We start from the raw sequence: 23,206 nt of genomic DNA on the forward strand, positions 1-23,206 counted from the left end.
GAACACCTGAACTTTTATTCACCTCCTACTACAAAAAGGCCTTTTAATCCACCTACCTGAGCTCCTATCCACCTACAATGCCTTCATCTGCAGCTTGATGGAGTACTGCTGTCCCCTTCTGGCTGGTACCCCTACCTCACATCCTGCTCAGCTTGACACCGTGGAAACCAAGGCCTTCAAGATCATTGGAACCTTCTACGATAAAGTCTATGGGTCCATCACTTCACCATCACAGACAGGTCGCTGGTCTCTCTGTCTTATATCGCCTCCTTTCTGGTTTTTCCATGCTTCTCCCCAGACCCCCACTATCCCCACGTATCTGCAGGGCTCACACGGTCCACCATCAACCCCCTTCTCGTGAAACTACCTAAATACAGGATCACCGCTTACCTCCACTCATTTGTTCCTTTTTTCCCCTCACCTATGGAATCAACTTCCACATCCTCTTCAATCTCATTCCCCCCTCCAGATCTTCAAGACAGCTGTTCATCGCCATCTCAGATCATCCCCCATCCAAAACCACGATCTTGTCTATCCCCGTTAATCTCCCTGACCCTCTCACCCAAACCCACCTCTTTCCAAATTTCCAGCTTTGCCTTCCTGAGAGTTTGCTCTCCTGTACCCATCGTGTCCAGCCCCTGCGTCTTCCCCTACCCCTCATTCTTACCGACACCTCTAGTTTTTTCCGTCTCCATTTAATTTGTCCCTTCTCTTTCTGCTGCTCCTCTTGTTCTGTTGTGTTCTGATCCGTTCTGTGTTCTAGCTCCTCCATGAGCCTTGACTGTGTATACAAAAATTAAGATTTGACTTTATGGGTAGAAAATATATTTCTCGGCAGGGCAGCCCTCACTCATGAAGAAAACAACAACAACAACAACAACAGGCATTTTAAGGCCATTTTCCCTGCAAGAGCGGGGGTTAGCCACTCATGAAGAAGACATGTAATAATGGTTTCTCCCCACTCCTTGAAATTCTCACGACCCCACGTGCCCACACCCCGTCATTATTCCCTCCCAATTAATCCCAATCCCCCAAAATTTCTCGCTACATTTAAAGTTCAGGTCAATTGGATGAAAATGGATGATTTTATATGAGGCTGACATTTGACCTTTTGACCAAATTATTAATTTGCCTTCTCCATATTCTCATAGTAAAGCTTTGTTGAAAATTTGATGACAAAACTCAAATGGTAAATTGAAATTACAGATGATTTCTGTGATGTTGACCTTTGACCTTTTGACAAAATTATTAATTTGCCTTCTCCATATTCTCATAGTAAAGCTTTGTTGAAAATTTGATGACAAAACTCAAATGGTAAAAAGAAAGTTAAGGCACACGCACACGATTACAAAACCCCGTCTCCTGCCCTGCCCGTGGACGAGCTCACCAGCTCATTTATTAGTCCCCTACTTGTTTGACCGGAAAGGACTATAAATTTGCTCTCCTTCCCGTCCGTCCCACCTGTGGTTTTTCAGACCTTTTTTCTCATAACCTTTAACATATTCAACTGGAACTTGGTACATGGCTTTATTATTATATGTTACGGAACAAGTTCAAGTTTCAGGGCATTTTGCCAATTTTTCACAGAGTCACAGGCCTTTTTGGAGTTCGAAAATATCACATTGGTAGGGGACATGTATCGCAAAGCAATTGTCGCTCTGGTTACCTCTGACACCAAAGGTGGATGGAGGTTATGTTTTCACCCCTGTCTGTCTGTCTGTTTGTGAACAAGATATCTCAAAAGGTTGCAGAAGGATCCGGACGAAATTTGTCAGAGATGTAGTGTATGTGACAAGGACGAAATAATTAGATTTTGGTGAGGATCAGGATTCGGATCTGACTAGTAGAATTTTTTCAGTGATTCTTCACCATTGGGAGATAACGCCAAAAACGATACATAGCAGGATATCTCAAAAAGTTGTGGACCTAATTTGGTGGACCGGTTGGTTGTCTGACAAGGACGATTCGATTCGAATTTGGTGAAGATTTGAATATGGATTCGGATATGATCATTATTTAATTTTTTAAGTGATTCTTCACCATTGGGAGATAGGGCTAAAACCAATATATAGCAGGATATCTCAAAAAGTTATGGACGGCTTTGGACGAAACCTGATGGACAGGTTGGGTGTCTGACAAGGAAGAATCGATTCAATTTTGGTGAAGGTGCGGACCCGCATCCGGCTAGTATAATTTTTTAAGTGATTCTTCATCATTGGGAGATATGATATACTGTACTTATAAATATAGCAGGATATCTCAAAAGGTACTGGACAGATGATTTTGATTAAATGTGATTCTGTGTTGTGATTTTCTGGTCTACTCTGGTATCCAAAACATAAACTGTTCGCCTGGCGGAGGTATGCTCTCCACTGAGTTTATTTTGTTTCATTTGTTTATTTCTTTAAATCTGAGTAAGTGGCTCGAATGTGCGAATAGGTCCATGGAGCCCTCACCTGCCGGCCATGAATCATGTAAGCCGGTAATCTCACGAGTTTGCCAAATTACCAGAATGAGTGAGATTCTGAATGGTCAGTCTTACAGGTAGGCAGGATTGATGCATCTCACACACACAAATGGGGGTGGGGGGGGGGGTATTGGGGGGCTGAAGGGGCGAGCACCCCTAGCACGAAGTGTATGGGGTGCCAAATGACACCCTCAAAAAAACGTTTTCATGCTCCTTTTGGTTGTATTGTATGCAAATTATAATGTACCAAACAGACTCGTGAGATCACGTGACTTTTTTCTTAATCAATATTTCAATCACCGCGCACAGTAAATAAATCCGTGTTACGGTGTTAGTAATTATCGGGCTGCCTGCTGCGTAGATCTCTTATGTTGTATAATCAGGTTTAATATGTGCACTCTGTGACATGGAGATTGCCCATTGGCCCATGGGATGGAGGGGTGTAACTGTTGGACGTTTATTTTGTAATTACGTCGATCAAATCTAGATATCTCACAGTGTATGACCCAATCAGCGACAGCCAGGATCACGTGTCAAGTGAGTTATTTAACTTCCTTGTATTCCTCTGATCTTTTCCTTTGGATGTCTTGGAGTTGAATCTCCATTTTCCTATCATTTCACTCTCTTTATAATGTGTGTGTTCATCCGAGGATAATTGTAAACAGTGTTCTTTATTAACTTTTTTCTCTCTTTCACGGGTGGAGTTTCCTTAAGTCCAGCTCGCGTGTACGGCACGAGAAACGCCATGATGTATGACGTGGACAGGCTTGTGAGGGGAAAAAAGAGAAGGCGGCGCTGGTGGTCCAAGGGTCAGGACAAAAAAGTAAACTTGGTGAGAGGCCTCAGCGAGTGTGTTAGATTGGAAGGATATCCTCGAGGTACGTACACTCTCCTCCAGGCTGTGTAGCTTGGGTTTGAATCACGATCCAGCTAAAAACTGTTATCCCGGTGTTTCATACATTGGTAAATGATTTGTTGGATTTGTCCAATCACCTACATTTTAGCTCACCTGGAACATACTTCCGGGGAGCTTATGGGATGGCGCATCTTCCGTCAGTCTGCGCATCTGTCAGTCCATAAACACTTGCAACAGCTTCTTTGAAACTGCTGATGTGATTGTGACCAAAGTTGGCGAAAATGATATTTGCTGTGTTTCAACTCAAGTTTGCTTATGACATTTAAAAAGTTTCGGGTCTGAGGGGGGCCTACCAGGGGTCTAAGTGGGTCCAGATTTGAAACTTGAAAGAAACTACACATCAAATTCCAATGAAACTTGACCACAACGTTCTGTTCTTCGCCCATCATGTACCAACGTTTGTTCATCACATGTAAAAAAAATTGGGGTCTAAGGGGATTTATGGAGGGATTGCCCCCAAAATAGGTATTTGCTCTCTTCTCCAAAACTACACACATGATTTCGATGAAACTTGATCACAACCTTCATCACCCGTTATGTATCAAAGTTTTTTCACGGCATTAGAAAAATATGGGTCTATAGGGTCTACGGGGAGTTACGATCAGTAACTGTTTGGTGTATCACACTCATCTTTGGAAAGACCCTTGCACTTCCTTTAGAGATCATTTCACCTTGCCTTCCTCTGCTGCTCTGTCTCATCAGCTCGAGCCTGCCTCCTGCCTCATGCATGTTTGATGTAGTTGTTGTTAACGGCCTTGTAGCATACCTGCCTGCTGTACTGCTTCAGCATTGGCTTACCTTTAACCAAGCCCAGGTGCACTTGAACCAGGGTGGGGATTATACTTTCGTTATATTATTGCCAAATGATATTATTATTATTATTATTGTTCTTAATATTATTAGTATTAATAAATGCATTGTTCCAATGTTATCATTGATTTTGTTATTTATTTTGTAATTAAGATTTGTTCCACGATTTCTTGATTTTTGTTATCTTGATTAAGATTCCACGGTGACAAAACATTGTTTTGTTATTTTTGGGAAAAGCACATTTCCAAGCTGGCCTCCAAAGCCAGTCGCCGACTGGGCATCCGTCGTGCAAAGTCCTTCCTTAGCACACCTGAGCTCCTCACCACATATAAGACTTTCATCCGCACCTCAATGGAATAGTGTTCTCCCCTCTGGGCCGGTGCTCCTGCCTCACACCTAGCTCGTCTTCACGCAGTTGAAACCAAAGCTTTCAGAATCATTGGAATCTCCGCGATGAAGCTGATTCTGAGGGCCTTTCACTCGCTCACCGCAGGCAGGTTGGTGGTCTTTCTGTCTTCTACCGACTCCTCTCTGGCCAAGCTCCCCCAGCTTTGTCTGTGCTCTGTCCGTCAAATATTCCTACAGGTCGCACAAGATCTGCCAGCAACCATCTTCTGGTGAAATTGCCAAAATCTAGGCTCTCTGCTCACCTTCACTCTTTCATTCCCCTTTTCTCCCGCCTCTGGAACAAACTCCCTCGCTCTCTTCAATCCCACTCCTCCCTCCAGGTCTTTAAAACAGCTGTTCACCACCATCTCTTATCTTCCCCCATCCAAAACCTTGATCTTTTCATCCCCTGTTAATTCACCCCAGATCCACTTTTCTGAAATTCCGACTTCTTTCCTGGAAGTCCTTGCAGTGTCCATGTTTTATACCTCTCCCACCCCTGCCCCCTTCCCATGCCTTGGGAGGGGGGGCGGGGGTGGGAGATTGGCATTCCGTGTATAAACGTGAGGGAGAAGAGGGGGGAGGGGGAGGGGAGGAGAGGGGGGGAGGGGGAGGGATGGGAGAGGAGAGGGGGGGAGGGATGGGAGAGGAGAGGGGGGGAGGGGGAGGGATGGGAGAGGAGAGGGGTGGGAGGGGGGAGGGGAGAAGGGTAGGGGGAAGGGGGAGGGAAGGGGAGGGCCACTCAACAATGACGTTGCAGTTCTCATGGTCGGAGAGCAGCACAACAATCGTGACATCGTCCTGAATCTTCGCAACAGCACGAAGCGGATTTTGGAGACTCACCGATCCTGTGACGCCCTCCAGTACCGGCGTTGCCGGGTGGGGGAAGGGAGACCCGTACATTCCCAACCCGTACATTCGCCCTCTCGACTCAAGCTCACTTGGACAAAAGCCTCGCACAAATTACACCGTGAAGGCCCAATGGCCATGTCTATGCCACAAATCAAGTACGTGAGCGAGTCGGGCGCACTGAATTGAAAATATATAGAACGCTCATACTCCGTGAAAAGTGAAGCCAACTGGCGGCGCGGATGGAACATCACGTGATCGCTCTGAGCGAATCAGCGCGCTGCTCTGCCACCGGTCAGAATCCGTGTATAATATTCCTCGCTGAAAAAAAATCTATGTGAAACATGCTACTATCTATGCTAAATCATGCTAAATGCTAATCATGCTAAAATCTATGCTACTTGCTGTGAGTTTATGGCGGCAAGGAACATCACGTGATCGCGTCACGAACATCATTCGTGATCACGTCATCACGTGATCGTGATCGTCATCAATGAGCGCGAATGAGCGAATCAGCGCGCTGCTCTGCCACCGATTCAGATTCCGTGTATAATATTCCTCGCTGAAAAAAAATATGGATCTGGAGATGAAAGAAAAAAAAACCTATGTGGTGTGAATGGCAATGTTCCTCGCTGAAATGTGAAAAACGCATTCGCTTTTCGCTCTGAAATACATGCAAACGCGTAACTGAGTTAATGGCGGCAAGGAACATCACGTGATCGCTCTGAGCGAATCAGCGCACTGCTCTGCCACCGGTCAGATTCCGTGCATAATATTCCTCGCTGAAATGCGCTGAGGTAAAAATATGGTAAAAAAATATTTTTTAGGTCGGCCATGTTCTTCCCAGGCTCAATGGCCATGTCTGTGCCAAATATCAAGTACGTGAGCCTCTCCGTTTAGGAGTCTATCGGTAACATTACACACACACACACACACACACACACACACACACACACACACACACACACACACTGTGTTTTATATATATATATTTAACATTGTGATATGAAAATAGTTTTCATATTTGTTGTAAATGTAGTTTAAACCCGTGGTTATGCGTTAGAGCTGTGTATTGTTTAGCAGCGTCGTCTTCAATGTTCATTTTTAAAAATTTTAATAAAGATATATTTTGTCATTTTAAAAACACCAAAGTGTATTAAGTTTCCCCGTTTCATAAAATGTATCGGTTGATACGTATAATGCTTTAAAACAGTTTTTTTTTTGGTTTTTTTTTTTTTATACCTTAGAAGAGATATCAACATTTACCTCAGCGAATGTCAATCGCGGTGTCAGTATTTGATGAACTTATAAAGACTTAGGTAAGTTATGTGTGACCAGCATGTGCACGGGATTCTTCCCAGGAGAATGAGTGGTCGCATTAGCTTGTACGACTTAAAATGAGCGAGTTTTGTTTTCACGTTTTGACGTTTGGGCCAGTTTTACATGTTGTATCCCTAAGGAATGAAACGAACGTTTTACCTGGCTTACAATTTTATTTGAAGTCACACATGCCTCAAAATACACTCACTTATATAGAGTTGAACGCTGAATCCGAAAATGTAAGTGAAATTGCCTTGTTTTTTTTTTAACATTATCTTCTATATATTCGAAATATATATCTGTGCAGTGTCTGCCTTGTGTTGTCTTGTCTTGTGTTGTCGCTGAACTACTCCCTCAAACTTTTGTGAAATCGTACTATTCCAACTTGACCCACGGCGGGAGTATGCGCTCGACTGAGTGGCGTTCTAGTTTTGTTTGTTTGTTTAAAGTCTTTTGATTATCTTAGTACAATTCTACATGCTGCCCTCTCTTCTAGCAACGATTGAAATTGGTTTAAAATACCTTTAGTCAGTGCAGAATACTGTTTATTCTACCAGGTGAGTGCCGAGGTATTGCCCCTATGTTTTTTAAATGCCGTGAACAAACTTTGGTACATCATGGGGGATGAATATTGTGGTCAAGTTTCAATAATATAGTGTGTGTAGTTTCAGGGGAAAAGTAAATTTGTATTTTGGGGGGTCAAACCTGGATCCACTTTGACCACCGGTAAACCCCCTTAGACCCCGATCATTTTTAATGCCGTGAACAAACTTTAGTCACAACACAACAAATATCATTTGTGCCAAATTTGGTCGCAATGCCATCAGTGGTTTCGGAGAAGAAGTTTCAAGTGTTTACGGACGGACTGACGACGCGTCATCGCATAAGCTCCCCTGAACTTCGTTCCAGGTGAGCTAAATATTGGATCCAGATCCAATTCAAATCCACACCAGAATTGAATCAATTCTTCCTTGTCACACACCCAATCTGTCCCTCAAGTTTCGTCCAAATCTTTCACAACTTTTTGAGATATTTTGTTCACAAACAAACAAACAAGAACACGTCATGCAGAGCACGATACTTGCAAAATCTACTCCTCCCGAAAATAAAGAGTTGCCATGGAGACATCAAATTGTCCATTTCATTAAGATTATAATTAATAATAATAATTCATTTATTTTGTATAGCACTTTTCAAGTAGCCCAAAGGCGCTTTGACAGAGTGGAAAACATAATGCATAACAATACATGAAAACCAGAATTGCAAAAAGACAAGAATCAATAGGGAAATATTTAAAGCAAAAGGAGGGAGAAGGAGAAGAGATAGTCAGGGGTTAAATGCTGTGGGTTGAATGTTGAATGCAGTGTTGAACAGGTGGGTCTTTAGTGATGTTTTGAATGTGGTGAGTGAGGAGGAGTCTCTGATGGTGTGAGGTAGTGAGTTCCAGAGGGTGGGAGCAGCGATGGAGAAGGCCCTGTCCCCCCAGGATCTGAATTTGGTCCGGATGGAGGGGGTCAGGAGGTTGGTACCAGCAGAGCGGAGGTTGCGGGTGGGAGTGTGTCTGGAGAGGAGGTCAGCCAGGTAGGATGGGGCCAGGTTATGGAGGGCTTTGTATGTCAAGAGGAGGATTTTGTACTGGATTCTCTGGGGGATGGGGAGCCAGTGAAGCTTGTAAAGGACGGGGGTGATGTGGTCACTGGTCCGGGAATGGGTGAGTAGACGGGCAGCGGAGTTCTGAATGTATTGGAGTTTATTGGTGATTTTTGAGGGTGAACCATAGAGGAGGCTATTGCAGTAGTCCAGACGGGAGGTGATGAAGGCGTGGATGAGGGTTTCTGCAGCCGTGGAGGAGAGGGATGAGCGGAGACGGGCAATGTTTTTCAGGTGAAAGAAGGCTGACTTTGTGATCTGTTTAGTGTATTTGTCGAAGGAGAGGGTTTGGTCAAAGATGACGCCAAGATTCCGGATGTGAGGGGAGGTGGATACTGGGATACCGTCGATGTTGAGGGCAAAGTTATGGGTGGATTTTGTGAGCGTTTTTGGGCCAATGATGATTATTTCAGATTTATCACAGTTAAGCTTGAGGAAGTTGATTTGAAGTCAGGATAGAGTGGGTGTCGGTGGAGACGGACTTGGTGGAGATGAAAAGCTGGATGTCATCGGCGAAGCAGTGGAATTGGAGACCATGACGGCGGATCAAGTGACCGAGGGGGGACAGGTAAAGGATGAAGAGGAGGGGGCCAAGAACTGAACTTTGGGGGACACCTTGGGGGAGGGGAGCAGTGGGGGATTTGCAGTTATTGATGGAGATGAACTGGCGTCTGTCAGAGAGGTATGATTTAATCCAAGAGAGGGCAGTGCCGGTAACGTTAAAGGTGGATTCAAGTCGGGTGAGGAGGATGGTGTGATCGATGGTGTCAAAGGCAGTGCTGAGGTCGAGGAGGACGAGAATGTTGAGGTTGCCAGTGTCAGAGGAGAGGAGAAGGTCGTTGGTGATTTTGAGGAGAGCAGTTTCAGTACTGTGGTTGGAGCGGAATCCGGATTGGAATGTTTCATACAGGTTATTGGCAGAGAGGTGATGTTTGAGTTGAGTGGCTACAGTGCATTCCAAAACTTTTGACAGAAAGGGTAGGTTGGAGATGGGTCTGAAGTTGTTTAGGGTGTCAGGGTTTAGACCAGGTTTTTTTAGAATGGGGGTAACAGCAGCAATTTTGAGGGAAGGTGGGACGATGCCTGTAGACAGGGAGGAGTTTATTGTTGCAATGATAAGTGGAGAGAGAGCAGGGAGGGAGGCCTTGACAAAGCTGGAGGGGATGGGGTCAAGAGTGCAGGTGGCAGTTTTCATTCCTATGAGGAGTTCAGAGAGGTCAGTAGGGGAGATTGGGGAGAACCGAGACAGGGGATGGCAGGACAAGGGGGGGCATGTGGTTGGAGGGGGAGCGGGTGTGGCGGTGGTCAAGCTGTTGTAGATGTTGTCAATTTTGCGTTGGAAGAAAGAGAGGAAGGAGATGCAGTTGTCTACTGTGAATGACTGGGTGGTGGTGTTCAGGGGGCGGAGGAGTTTGTTTATTGTTGAGAAGAGTGCTTTTGGGTTTCCGGAGCCAGAGTGGATAATTTGAGAGTAGTAGGCGGAGCGGGTGCGGGAGAGGGCATCTTTGTAGTGTTGTAGGTGGTCCTTGTAGGCTTGGGAGTGAACTGTGAGACCTGTTTTATTGCGGAGTCTTTCAAGTTGGCGAGCACGAGTTTTCATCAGTCGGAGTTCGGGGGTAAACCAGGGAGCAGAATGGGTGAAAGAAACTGTTTTGGTTTTTACAGGCGCAAGCTGGTCAAGGCAGGAGGAGAGAGTGTGGTTGTAGTAGTCAGTGAGGTCGGAAGGGGTGTGGAGGTCAACGAAGGGAGAAGTGGACATTTTTTCAGAGAGGGTGGATGAGAATGAGGTTGGTGAAAGAGCGTTTAGCTGACGGAAGGTGATAGTGCGATAATGTCTTGGTGTTGGGGTGGGGATGTTGATGGTCATAGTGATAGCTAAGTGGTCAGAGAGGGTGAGGTCGGAGCCAGAGAGATGGTGCAAATTTAATCCAGTGGAGCAGACAAGGTCCAAAATGTGACCACGGATATGGGTAGGAAAGTCGACATGTTGAGTGAGGTTAAAGCAGGTGAGTAAATCAGTGAAGTCAGTGGTTATTGTGGAGTCAGTGGAGTCCATGTGGATATTGAAATCACCAAGGAGGAGGATTGAGGGGGAGAGGGAACATAGCTGGGTCAGAAAGTAGGAGAAGTCAGACAGGAATGATGGGTGTGGTTTGGGAGGGCGGTAGACGACAGCCATGACTGACTGCGTGCGACCAGAGAGTTTAAAAGCCAGGTGTTCAAATGATGAGGCGATGGGGATGAGGCTGGTCCTGATGTCTTGACGGTGGATAACGGCAATTCCACCACCTCGGCCCTCCGAGCGTGGTTTATGGACGTAGGAATATCCATTGGGTGTGGTGAGGTTGAGTGTGTAGTAGTCCAGAGGTTGTTGCCAGGTTTCGGTGAGACAGAGAAAGTCCAGTTTGTTATCCAGGATGTATTCGTTCAGGATGAGGCATTTGTTGTTGAGGGACCGGGTGTTGAACAGGGTGAGCTTGATGTTGTTTTGAACAGCAGGGATGAATTCAGGTGATTGAGCCAGGGTTCGTAGGCAGGAGGTGCGATCGTGTGCGTTGCTGTGACCAGGTGCGCTGGGACGATGAGTGGGAGTGCGCTGAGCCGACCAGAGGATGGGGATGGAGTGACCTGATTGCAAATATACAAACTTACGACCGGAGCCATGGTGAATGTACCTGGGTCGTCGGAAGAGTCCATTTGATTTGATGGCAGAGATGCATGATAGGGTGGAGTGGGTATTGAGCAGAAGGAGCCTTACGGCGGAGTACCGCAGAGCCATGCCAGGCAGGAGCGGAGAGACGAGACGGGGCCAAGGTTGAGGAGGTGAAACAATGGTCCCAACCCACGGGAGCGGGCCCGAGGAAACGAAGGAGCCAGGTAGGTGAAGCCAGGAGCAGAGCCGGGACCAAGCAGAGGACAGGCAGGAGCAAAGAGACGATCACGAGGCCAAGGTTGATCACAGCAAAGTGGCAAATGCAGCGGCAATCGACCGCTGCCGCTACAAATCTAGATCACGGCGGGAAACCGCCACCAAACCGCTGCGATGGTCACAACCCACGAGAGCGTGCCCGAGGAAACAGCGAGCAGGCGAAGGAGCCGGGCAGGGAGCAGAGCCAGGGCTATGCAGAGGGCAGACTCAATGGCCAAAAAAAATCCGCACGACCACCAAAAAAGCAAGCAACTGACAGTGGCCCGGTCGAAGAAGCGGCGAGCATGTGACGCCTGCGTCCTCTTCATACCGGACCGGAAGCGGAATTTTGATCTTAACAAAGCTCGATTCAATCGGATTAAAATTGATAATTTTTATGCCACTGCCATTGAAGGTGGCCGGAGGAATTATGTTTTTGGGTTGTCCATCTGTCCGTCCGTACGGGCTAAACCTCGTTTTTGAACGATCGTTTTGAACATCCATATGTCCGATTGAGACGAAACTTTCAGGGTGGGAGTGACACCCACGCAGAATGCTTTTATGATAATTGTGACGTCATAGGTCACGTGGTATGGCAGCCATCTTGGATTACAAGCAAATATTTAAAAAATATTTCTTGAAAACCGCTGAATGGAAAAATTTGAAACTTGGCACATTGTCAAGTACTCCCGAAATGGGGAACAAAAGCATGATAATGATGACATCATAGGTGAAGTGGTATACCAGCCAAAAATATTTTAATCTAAAAAATCTGAAATTGCATGCACATGATCTATGAGCCATTTGTATTGAAATATTAAATTTATGACATCATAGGTCACATCGTTTGGCAGCCATATTGGATTTAACCGAAAACCTTTTAAAAACAACTTCTCCCAAACCACCAAATTGATTGACTCGAAACTTTATGCGTGTCATTGACTTGGGATGGCGATTAAAAGATGATCACGAAAACATCATTGGTCACATGTGTGGTAGCCATATTGGATTGAAGGAAAATATTAAATAATTATATCTCTGAAACCGCTTACCATATCGATGCGAAATGTTACAAATATCATTAAGCACCATTGATTGCTACGTATAGTTTGAAAATGATGATGTTGTAGGTCATGTGGTTTGGATAGTACCCTCTACGCAGCCATCTTGGATAGAAAAACTAACCTTATCCGATCAACACGAAACTTCACAAACGTGATCCCCTCCCTATACATATGCAGAGTGTACATTTTAAAGGTCGTATGTCACGTGGTTTGGCAGCCATATTGTATAGAAAAACGAACCTTATCTGATCAACACGAAACTTCACAAACGTGATCCCCTACCCCATACATATGCAGAATGTACATTTTTAAGGTCGTATGTCACGTGGTGTCGCAGCCATATTATCTTGAAAGCCGATATTTTTTTTAAATCCCATCCCTTCACCGATCGATGTGAAACCTGTCATGGCTGGTGAAAATGTGATACTTGAAAACAGCTGATGGGATTTTAATCAAACTTGTTTATTTTTAGGACAGTGAACGAGGGCATCTACCCGTTGTGGGGGCATCTACCCTATTCGGAGGCATATTGGTGACACAGTCACATTGCTCTAGTTCAGATGAAAATTGATATTAGAAGTTTAACCTTGAGTTGTCCCTTGACCTTTTGACCTCAAAAATAGTTGATTTCCCAATGCAGTGACGAGTGACTCAATCTGGCAATGCTGTTCAACTTTCACGGCAATCAGATGAAAAATGAGAATTTCAGAAATTTGACCTCAAGATGACCTTCGACCTCAAAATCATTAGGTTTCTCAGTTGTGACTACCTCTACAACTTCATAAAGTTTCATGACAATCGGTTTAGAATTGTGACATGTAGGCAATTAACATACAAACAGACAAACAAGAAATCTGTCGTGCATATCACAATACTTGCGAAATCCATAAAATAAGTTGTTGACCTTTGGTCGATGTTGACCTTTTGGCCTATGTTGACCTCAAAAATAATTGGTGGTTGAATTCAGTGACCTCATATGCAAATCCCTTCAAATTTCAAGTCAATCGGATGAAAATTGAGGATTTTAGAAATTCAACAAAATTGTTGACCCTTCACCCCAAAAGCAATAGGCTACTTCCTTACGGCCAACTCTACCGTTTGATGAAGTTTTGTTCTCAGATCGGTTTAAAATTGTGACCTGTAAGCAATTGACATACAAACAGACAAATAAACAGGATAACGCACAAGATCAACCAATATACTTGAAAAATCTTCCATTTGTGCTCAGGTGTGTTCATTAACCATGAAAGTGCTGGAGTGTGTTCATAGTAGATGTACCTAGCCCTAGTGTATCCTTTATTAAACTCAGTGTAACATTGAATGGAGTCCATGTATTAATGCATTTTCACGCAGATAAGGGACACAGGTGTTTTTGGGGGATGTTTTGCGTCTAAATATTTTTTGTGTTCAGGGCCCCAAAAAATGTTAATCCGCCTCTGTCCGTAAATGTTTGTTAGAAATTTTGTTTTGCATAAAACTCACAAAATAAATCTCGAATATAACATGTAAATCGGTTTAAATGGCGTTGTGAGTTGTGAGCCGAAGAGGTGTGGAATACACACGACGGAGGCGAAGCAAGCCGGTGAGGCACACTGGTAAGGGAGGCGTGGCACACAGGTTAGGGAGGCGTGGCACGGAAGCAAGGGAGGCGTGGCACGAAAGCAAGGGAGGCGTGGCACGAAAGTAAGGGAGGCGTGGCATGGCAAGTAAGGGAGGCGTGGTACGAAAGTAAGGGAGGCGTGGCACGCAAGCAAGGGAGGCGTGGCACGCAAGCAAGGGAGGCGTGGCACGCAAGGAAGGGTGGCGTGCCTGGCACGTAAGGAAGGGTGGCGTGACGTGCAGGAAGCGGAGGCGTGGCGTGACGTGCAGGAAGCGGAGGCGTGGCACGGAGGTAAGGGAGGCGTGGCGTGCAGGTAGTGGAGGCGTGTGTTGTGCACGTGACGGAGGCGTGGCATGCAGGTGACGGAGGCGTGTAGTGCACGTGACGGAGGCGTGTAGTGCACGTGACGGAGGTGTGTAGTGCACGTGACGGAGGCGTGTAGTGCACGTGACGGAGGTGTGTAGTGCACGTGACGGAGGTGTGTAGTGCACGTGACGGAGGCGTGGCATGCAGCTGAGGGAGGCGTGGCATGCAGCTGAGGGAGGCGTGGCATGCAGGTGAGGGAGGTGTGGCATGCCAGCTCACGGAGCTTGGTGGAGAACAGCTTCACGCCGCTAACTCTGTTGCGCATTGCACGCCATGAACAGCGAAGTCCCCAACTGCTGCAATGACTACAGACTTCGTCTTTTTAATTACGGGTCAAGCTCAGGTGGAGTTGGATCATACACTCAGGGTATGGAAGGTGATCCTACGTTGGGTGCGTTCAGATTCGTCGACTTCCGAGAGGACAAAGCCATGTTACCAGGTACGCGGTTAGCTTTTTATCCCGCGCGATGGAATTGCACGATGTACAACGCCACTGGTACACTGCACCTGGTTACGTCACAACGCATCTTTACGTCAGCACCACACACAACACAACGGCAATGACCTTTTCGTTCCGGCGGCCTTCTTATTGACACGTGTTTCGGACATTATAAACATCCCTCCTTCCACTTTGTAATCCACTATCATCCCCCAATCACCGACCTTGACCTCCTACTATCCCCACCCACAGCTACGCTATCTAGCTCCTCCTCTGCCATCCCCCTCCCAATCCCAGGAGGAGTGCACACGGTACAGTACAGGGTATTGAAGGAGAGCTCTGGCCATTTTAGAAAGACTTTCATGTTTCAAAACCTACATCTGTGAATATGTACGACTTATATAAAACCATGTGAATTAATATAAGGTAAACTTTGGGTAGTCAGTACGGACCCCTCCGCTCTATAATATGAAGGAACTACCGGCCGATGAGAGTGCGGCGGCTGTTGAGGCCACGGGGCCGCCATATTTGGACTCCTTACCGACCGGAAGTTCCACAGGAAACAAAGTGGAGGAAAAAAAATCACAGATTAGCAGGTTTTAAAATAAACTGAGGTTTTATTTTTATGGGGCTTTTTCATGTTGTGGTGACGTGTGGTAACATCTTGGTAAAATTGTACGTCAGATTTTTTTCCATGACACAATATGTATGGTGCACAGCATACTGGTAGACACTGGCCAATTTGTCCCACGTGATGCAAAACCACATGTTTCATCCAACAAATTCGGGATTTTACTGTATTTTACGCCTGCATTGTATGTTGGTCTGCTTCGCCCCAGGAACATTAATAAATATCCCCGAGTGGGCTGACTGCTATCTCTTGAGGTTACAGTTCAGAACTCTGCTGATTTTGGCGGAGCCCCCCCCCCCCCCCCTGGTTCCATGGGAGCCCCGTGGTCCCATGGAAGCCCCCTGATCCAAAAATTAAAAATTTAAGACCAAGCAATCCTGCGGACCATCGAGTAAAAGGGTTCCATCGGGTTTCAGAGCAATTGGTTGGTAAATAAAGGAGGAGAAGGGATCCAATGTTTCAGGGGCTAAACCCCCCACCAGTCATGGGAACCCCCATGATCCGAAATTGAAAAATCAACGCCTGGGCGATTGTACGGGCTACTGTCTTGTATTCATGTATCAAGTTTCAGAACAATCAGCGGGGTTATTAGGGAGGAGTAGCAAAAATAGCAAAAAAGTTAACGGATGGACGGACAGAGGGACGCACAGACATCCGGACGATGTCATCAAATATTCAACAAGCCTGTATTATGAGAATATAGAGATCACAAATGAATAAATTGTACAATTTTTAAAAACTGTTTTTCATCAAGTGTAGTTCGACGACAAAGTGGATGTGGACGGGCTTTGCATTTCGAGATGCTTTCTAGTTATAGGGCCCGCTGCACTGTAGCTGACCCCACGTGACACTGGCTCTTTACTCTTCTGTTGTTTCGGCGCTACTTTGTTTTTTATGATTGGATTTTTTATTGGTAAATGGAAGATGGAGATTCACGGACTTCGTGGCTGTCGAAATGGCTTCCGGGTTTTACTGCTACTGCACGTGTTGGGCTGTTATGTGTTCTTCACTTCACGGACGTTCTTTCCAAGATGGCGTCATCACGTATACTCGCGAGGCCTTGCTGAACCTGCGTTTCAATGGTATTGGTGGTGCTGCGCAAAGAGTTGTGAACTTGGTATTGGAGAATGGTGCTTTCAGAATTGAGGGAAAGAAAAAACGAGGTTCTCCTGGAGGTCTTCGTCAGCGGCTTAAACGCAAACACCACCTCCCGCGATGGAATCTCCCGCGATTGGAATCTCCCGCGATGAAGCTAACTCCAAGGGCCTCTCACTCACTCACTGCAGGCAGGTTGGTGGTCGTTCCGTCTTCTACCGACTCCTCTCTGGCCTTGCCCCCCCAGCTCTCTCTGGGCTCTGTCCCGCAAATATTCCTACAGGTCGCACAAGATCTGCCTGCAACCCTCTTATAGTTAAACTGCCAAAATCAAGACTCTCTGCTCACCTTCACTCCTTCATTCCTCTTTTCTCCCACCTCTGGAACAAACTCCCTCACTCTTCAATCCCACTCCACCCTCCAGGTCTTTAAAACAGCTGTTCACCACCATCTCTTATCTTCCCCCATCCAAAACCTTGATCTTTTCTACCCCCGTTAATTTCACCCCAATTCCACTTTTTTGAAATACCAACTTCTGTCCAGGAAGTCCTTGGTGTCCTTGTGTTTTATACTTCTCTCACCCCCCCCCCCCCCCTTCCCACGCCTCCTCCCCCCAAGCCCTCTCCCTTCCACACATCTCCCTGCTCTCAAATGTTGTGTTTGTTTGCTTCCCCTTCTCTCCCCATCTTGTCTTCCACTCCCTCTTTTTATATATTTTGTTTGTCTGGTTGATTTGTTTGTGAAGTAAATGTTAGCTCTTTCACGAGCCTCGATTCAGTGCACAAAAAAACAAACAAAAAAAAAAACACAAGGTAACCCTACCTGTTTTGACTTTGATTAACTCTCGCTTGATGAAGAACAAAACTGATGAACTGGATGCCCTCCTGAGGTTTGATTGGTACTATCGGACCTCATCTGTGGTGTGTTTCAGTGAGGCATGGCTTGGTGAAGGGGATGACATGTCCTTTGATGGATTTGAGATGATCCGGGCCGATAGAGACGCGTCATCGGGCAAGGCCAAAGGTGGCGGTTTGTGTATGTTGGTGAATTTGAATTGGGCCAAACATTTTACGGTACGTGAACGGTACTGTTCCAAGGACGTGGAGATACTGACGGTGTCTTTCCGACCCTACTTGTGATGACCCTGATGAACTTACTGAGACTATCACAGATTATGTGAAGTTCTGTGAGGACCTCGTGACCACAGAGAGAACCACTCGCATGTTTCCCAATGACAAACCTTGGGTTACCGCTGAAGTGAAGGCTTGTTTGATGAAGAAGAAGCATGCATTCCTGAAGAAGGATGACTCCGCCATCAGGGTGGTGAAGAAAGAACTGTGCTCTGTCATCGACAAGTGTAAACGGTCGTACAAGGATAAGATCGAAGAACAACTACACGATGGCGATGCTCGTACCGCTTGGAGGGGACTCAGACATATGATGGGCATGAATGAGAGACTGAAGGAAGGATGGTAGATTGCCCACTAATGTTCCCGATTCCAAATTTGTGGATGAATTGAGTGACTTTTACCCTAGATTTGATGTTCCAGGAAACCGAGTAAAATGTGAAGCTCTCTGGGAGGATCTAGATACTCGAGCGTGCCCCATACCTGTAATTTGTGAACCTGATGTGGCGAGGTGTTTTAGGGCGTTGAGTAAAAGGAAGGCGTGTGGTCCAGATGGCATTAAGTCTTGTATTCTGAAAGAGTTCTGTTTAGAACTTAGTAATGTTTTTACTCGATTGTTTCAGTTACCTTTAACGACTCATATTGTTCCTATTTGTTGGGAAAAGACCATCATTATTCCGTGCCAAAAAAGGTTCACCCAAGGCAGCTCAATGATTAGTTTATAGACTTGTTGCCCTCACCTCCATCTTGTGTAAATGTATGGAGAAATTGATGGTGAAGTTTATAACATCAGATGTAACTCCTAAACTGGATCCTTTACAATTTGCATACAAAGCAAGACGAGGTGTTGAAGATGCCTGGCTCAGCTTGCTTCATCTAATCACAAGTCACCTTGCCCAGAATGGAACCTTTGTCCGTGTGTTATTTATTGATTTAATATCAGTCTTTAACACTATGCAACCATTTACCCTTCTGAAAGTGTTGAGTTACCTGTGCCTGAATCCCCATATCATATCATACTCTGGGTGGAAATTTTTTTTTAACAAGATCCTCCTCAATAGGTGAGGGTGAATGGTAGTTTATCAAAATTACACGGTGTTTCCATTGATTGTACCATATCCTGATGCTGTGTGGATTCTGCTTCCCCGCTGATGGACCTCTGGTAGCTTGTAGCTGTTGCTGCCTTTTTGACTGAGGAAATAATGCTGAAATCTATCTATCTGGGTTCTTCCCAACATCTTTCTAGAGTTAGGGGTAGGACTTAGGGCTTGGTGTTAGGGCTAGGAGTTAGGGCTAGGTGCTGGGGCTAGGACTTAGGGCTCGGCATCGGGCTAAGAGTTAGGGCTAGGCGTTAGGGATAGGCGTTAGGGCTAGGACTTAGGGCTAGGACTTAGGGCTAGGCATAGGGCTAAGAGTTAGGGCTAGGTGTTAGGGCTAGGCGTTAGGGCTAGGCGTTAGGGCTAGGCGTTAGGGATAGACGTTATCGATAGGAGTTAGGGATAGGCGATAGGAGTTAGGGCTAGGAGTTCGGGCTAGGAGTTCGGGCTAGGAGTTAGGGCTAGGAGTTAGGGCTAGGAGTTAAGGGAAGGATCTAGGGCTACGAGTTAGGGATCTTTGTTTTTCACATTTCTTTCTACTTTTTCACATTTCTCCTTATTCATTCTAATTCTTGCTTGTTCTTTCTTTCTCTCTTTCGTCATCTATCTGTCCAAGGAGAAGTGAATTCTTGTAGAGATTTTTCTGAAAGGTTCACTTGGCTGCACTTGGATGGGTTTGAGGGTTGTGGAGTAGCGGCTGAAATCCGAATCCCATCCAAGTTCCTCCTGATGACTCCATCTTTGCTTATTATTCGGGTTCCTTCGTATTCGGGTTCCTTCTGATGAATACAATGCAGTATTTGGATTTCCCCTTTCATTATCAATTTTGAATACTGGTGCTCCACAAGGTGGTGTATTGTCACCTCTACTGTTCAGTTTGTACACCAATGGATGTGTGGCTCTCAAAGTAGTTTGTAACTTTATTAAGTACGCAGACGATACCGCCATTGTTGGCTGTCTTTCCGATCAATCATCCTTTGTATCTTTACCTCGATGAGATTGACACATTGAATAAGGTGTGTGGGGACTCTTGTCTTGCTCTGAATGTGGACAAAACAAAAGAGATGATTTTGGACTTTCGGAAAGGTCACAACCATGAGCCTGTAACCATAAATGGTGATAAAGTGGAAATTGTTAACAAATTTAAATACCTGGGCACCATTATTGATAACAAGCTAACTTTTGATGGAAATACTGATGCTGTGTACAAGAAATCAATGCAAAGATTGTATCTTATTTTTTTTTTTTTTTTTTTTTGTATACTGAATCGAGGCTCGTGAAAGAGCTAACATTTACTTCACAAACAAATCGACCAGACAAACAAAATACACAAAAAGAGGGAGCGGAAGACAAGATGGGGAGAAAAGGGGAAGCACACAAACACAACATCCGAGAGCAGGGAGATGTGTGGAAGGGAGAGGGCCCGGGGGGAGGAGGCATGGGAAGGGGGGGGGGGGGAGGGAGAAGTATAAAGCACAAGGACACCAAGGACTTCCAGGACAGAAGTTGGTATTTCAAAAAGGGGAATTGGGGTGAAATTAGCGGGGGTAGAAAAGATCAAGGTTTTGGATGGGGGAAGATAAGAGATGGTGGTGAACAGCTGTTTTAAAGACTTGGAGGGTGGAGTGGGATTGAAGAGAGTGAGGGAGTTTGTTCCAGAGGCGGGAGAAAAGAGGAATGAAAGAGTGAAGGTGAGCAGAGAGTCTTGATTTTGGCAGTTTAACCAAAAGAGGGTTGCAGGCAGTTCTTGTGCGACCTGTAGGAATATTTGCGGGACAGAGCCCAGAGAGAGCTGGGGGGGCAAGGCCAGAGAGGAGTCGGTAGAAGACGGAAAGACCACCAACCTGCCTGCGGTGAGTGAGTGAGAGGCCCTTGGAGTTAGCTTCATCGCGGGAGATTCCAATGATTCTGAATGCTTTGGTTTCAACAGCGCGAAGGCGAGCTAGGTGTGAGGCAGGAGCACCAGCCCAGAGGGGAGAGCAGTATTCCATTGAGCTGCGGATGAAAGCCTTGTATGTGGTGAGGAGCTCAGGTGTGCCAAGGAAGGACTTCGCACGACGGAGGATGCCCAGTCGGCGACTGGCTTTGGAGGCCAGATTTGAAATGTGGTTTTTCCAGGAAAGATCATGGCAGATAGTGAGACCCAAAAGCTTGAGTGACAGAACTTCTTGGAGAGGATTATTCAGAAAGTGGATGGGAGGGTTGTCCAGTCGGTCTTTTCGGAGAGACATCGTAAGAGTGTGAGATTTGTCAGGATTGAAAGACATGTTCCACTTGTTTGCCTTCTTCCAATCTTCTCAGGAAGTTGAAATAATGTTGACCAATTCCTTACTGATCATTGTTTTGTCATTTAATTTTATTTCCTGGTACAGTTATCTTAATGTGCGGAATAAGTCACGATGGACAAAGGTCATTACACTGGCATTTAAAGTAGGTGGGCCTTCAACCAGTCTGGAGTCTCTATATTTGTGAGCATTGAAAAGGAAATCGATGCAGGTGTGTTCCGATAAAAGTCACTTCTTGAACGGACTTTTTGAAAAAATTGCCATCAGAGAGACGCTTTCGTGTCAGGAGGATGAAGAACATTTTCAAAAAGTCATTTGTACCATGTGCAATTCAAGTGCTAAATTCAAATTCCTAGCCATTTTGCTCTTTAGTCCATCTTCCATATTTTATATCTTTTTATTTTGTTTTCAACTTATGGTGTCACCAAAGAATAATTTCCCTGAATATGGGACAATAAACAACAACAACAACAGGCATTTTAAGGCCATTTTCCATGCGAGAGCGGGGGTTAGCCTTATATGGGACAATAAAGATTATTATTATTATTATGTTATAATACCCGAATATAACACTTAAGGTGTTTTATTCGGGTATGCGGGTGTCTTCTGATACCTCAGGGAGATGGATGCCCCTGCCTTGAATAACCCCAGGTCACCTGTGCGCAAGGTGTAGTACCTGTCAGCCCCCCTTACCAGGGTAATGGGCCGCATCCATGCGGTTTAAATGGCAGATGGCTCTGCACAACTGGCGGATGAGAGTCCAGTTGACTCCAACAGCACGGGCGGAAGAGGGTGAATCCCCCAACGACCAGCAGAGAGACGGAGAGGAGTGGCGACCCCCCATTTATACCACATACTTACCCGTGCGTACTCGCCATAGAAAGGCAATGCCATCATTGCCCGAGGAGACTCGACATCATCATTATGTTATATTATTTGTTGATGTCAGTCTCTTTTTCGACATCCTCTGCTGCATACTAGAGCATGGTATCATTCACCACGTATTGATTCAACCGTTGTTGCCTATTCCCACAGCACACTGATAATGAACTGTTTTTAACAGGTGAAGGCGGTCAAGTGGAAATGCAATTTCCCCAAAGTAACGTTCCTCACAACTTTCAAGATGGCATGTGCAATTTATATGTGAAGGAAGAACCGTGTGCTGCCCTTCCTGCCGAAGCCAGTGGTGGTGCTAAACAGGCCGCAAGTAAGCAAGAACATTGCACCTCCTTTACACGTTGCATTAAACAACATTGCTTGTGTGGATATGTTTGTCACTGCCTTTAGATAAACAGCATTGTGGTGCCCACTGAACACTCCTGAGGGCATTGGGTCAATCACAATATGGGGCCTGGCATTACTTTTCGACCATGTCAGACGAAGTAGCCAGATTAGCTTCTCCCCAGTGAAGGTCATTAGTGAGCCTGCAGGGTTTTTTTTTACCAGTCCGACAGCGGGCTCATCATCGATTCCTTCAGCTGGATTTGAACCCACAATCTCTGGGATACTAATCCTCTCTCTCTCCTTATTCCTCTAAGGCACCACCATACACAGGATTAAATAAATAAAAGGATAGCCCTGAGGGAGTTGATAAGGTGGGGGTGGTTGTATTGTGGGGAGAGTTGGCTGAGGACAGAAGAGAGTAGAGGAGTATCGTGGTCAAGGCAGGGCCTCACCCCTTATAAAGGGAAGAGGAGAATAACAACAATATTTTTGATCGGGAACGACGAGTGAATATTTAATTATATATATATATATTTATATATATAAGTTCAAAACACACCTGGTCACAAGTGTGCCGCACTGACCGGGTCCTCAGTCGAGGTCCTCAGCATCATCCCGTTTCGGCCCTTCAACCTCGATACGGTCAGCTAAGGTGGGCCAGCAGGGGCACATACACATCCACATGCAGCAACTGCACCTGGATGCATACATACCCCCACCCCCAGCCAGTGCGAACAACAACAACAACAACAACAACAACAACAACAACAACAACAACACCTCCACATCCAGAATCCACAGCACCAAACAAACATGGTGGAACACTCAAACACCCACCTTTATACCCTTCACCACTCACCAACAAAACACACCAGATCATTCATACACACACTTACACACCCATACACACCCATACACACCCATACACACACATACACACACATACACACACATACACACACATACACACA

The 23,206-nt window shown here is 45.7% G+C and overlaps 1 protein-coding gene across 1 annotated transcript in view; it reads left to right on the forward strand.

The window, feature by feature from the left end:
- Window positions 1-14,525: 14,525 nt before the first annotated feature.
- Window positions 14,526-23,206, forward strand: part of LOC137427737 (uncharacterized) — a 31,938-nt gene continuing 23,257 nt past the window's right edge. The window contains exons 1-2 of the mRNA XM_068117430.2: window positions 14,526-14,776; window positions 22,075-22,218. Of these exons, the coding sequence (XP_067973531.2) occupies window positions 14,611-14,776; window positions 22,075-22,218 (310 nt within the window). The 5' untranslated portion in view covers window positions 14,526-14,610. The remainder of the gene's footprint in view (window positions 14,777-22,074; window positions 22,219-23,206) is intronic.

This window comes from Myxine glutinosa, chromosome 5, assembly GCF_964187855.1.
Source record: "Myxine glutinosa chromosome 5, kmMyxGlut1.1, whole genome shotgun sequence".
Lineage (NCBI taxonomy): Eukaryota > Metazoa > Chordata > Myxini > Myxiniformes > Myxinidae > Myxine > Myxine glutinosa.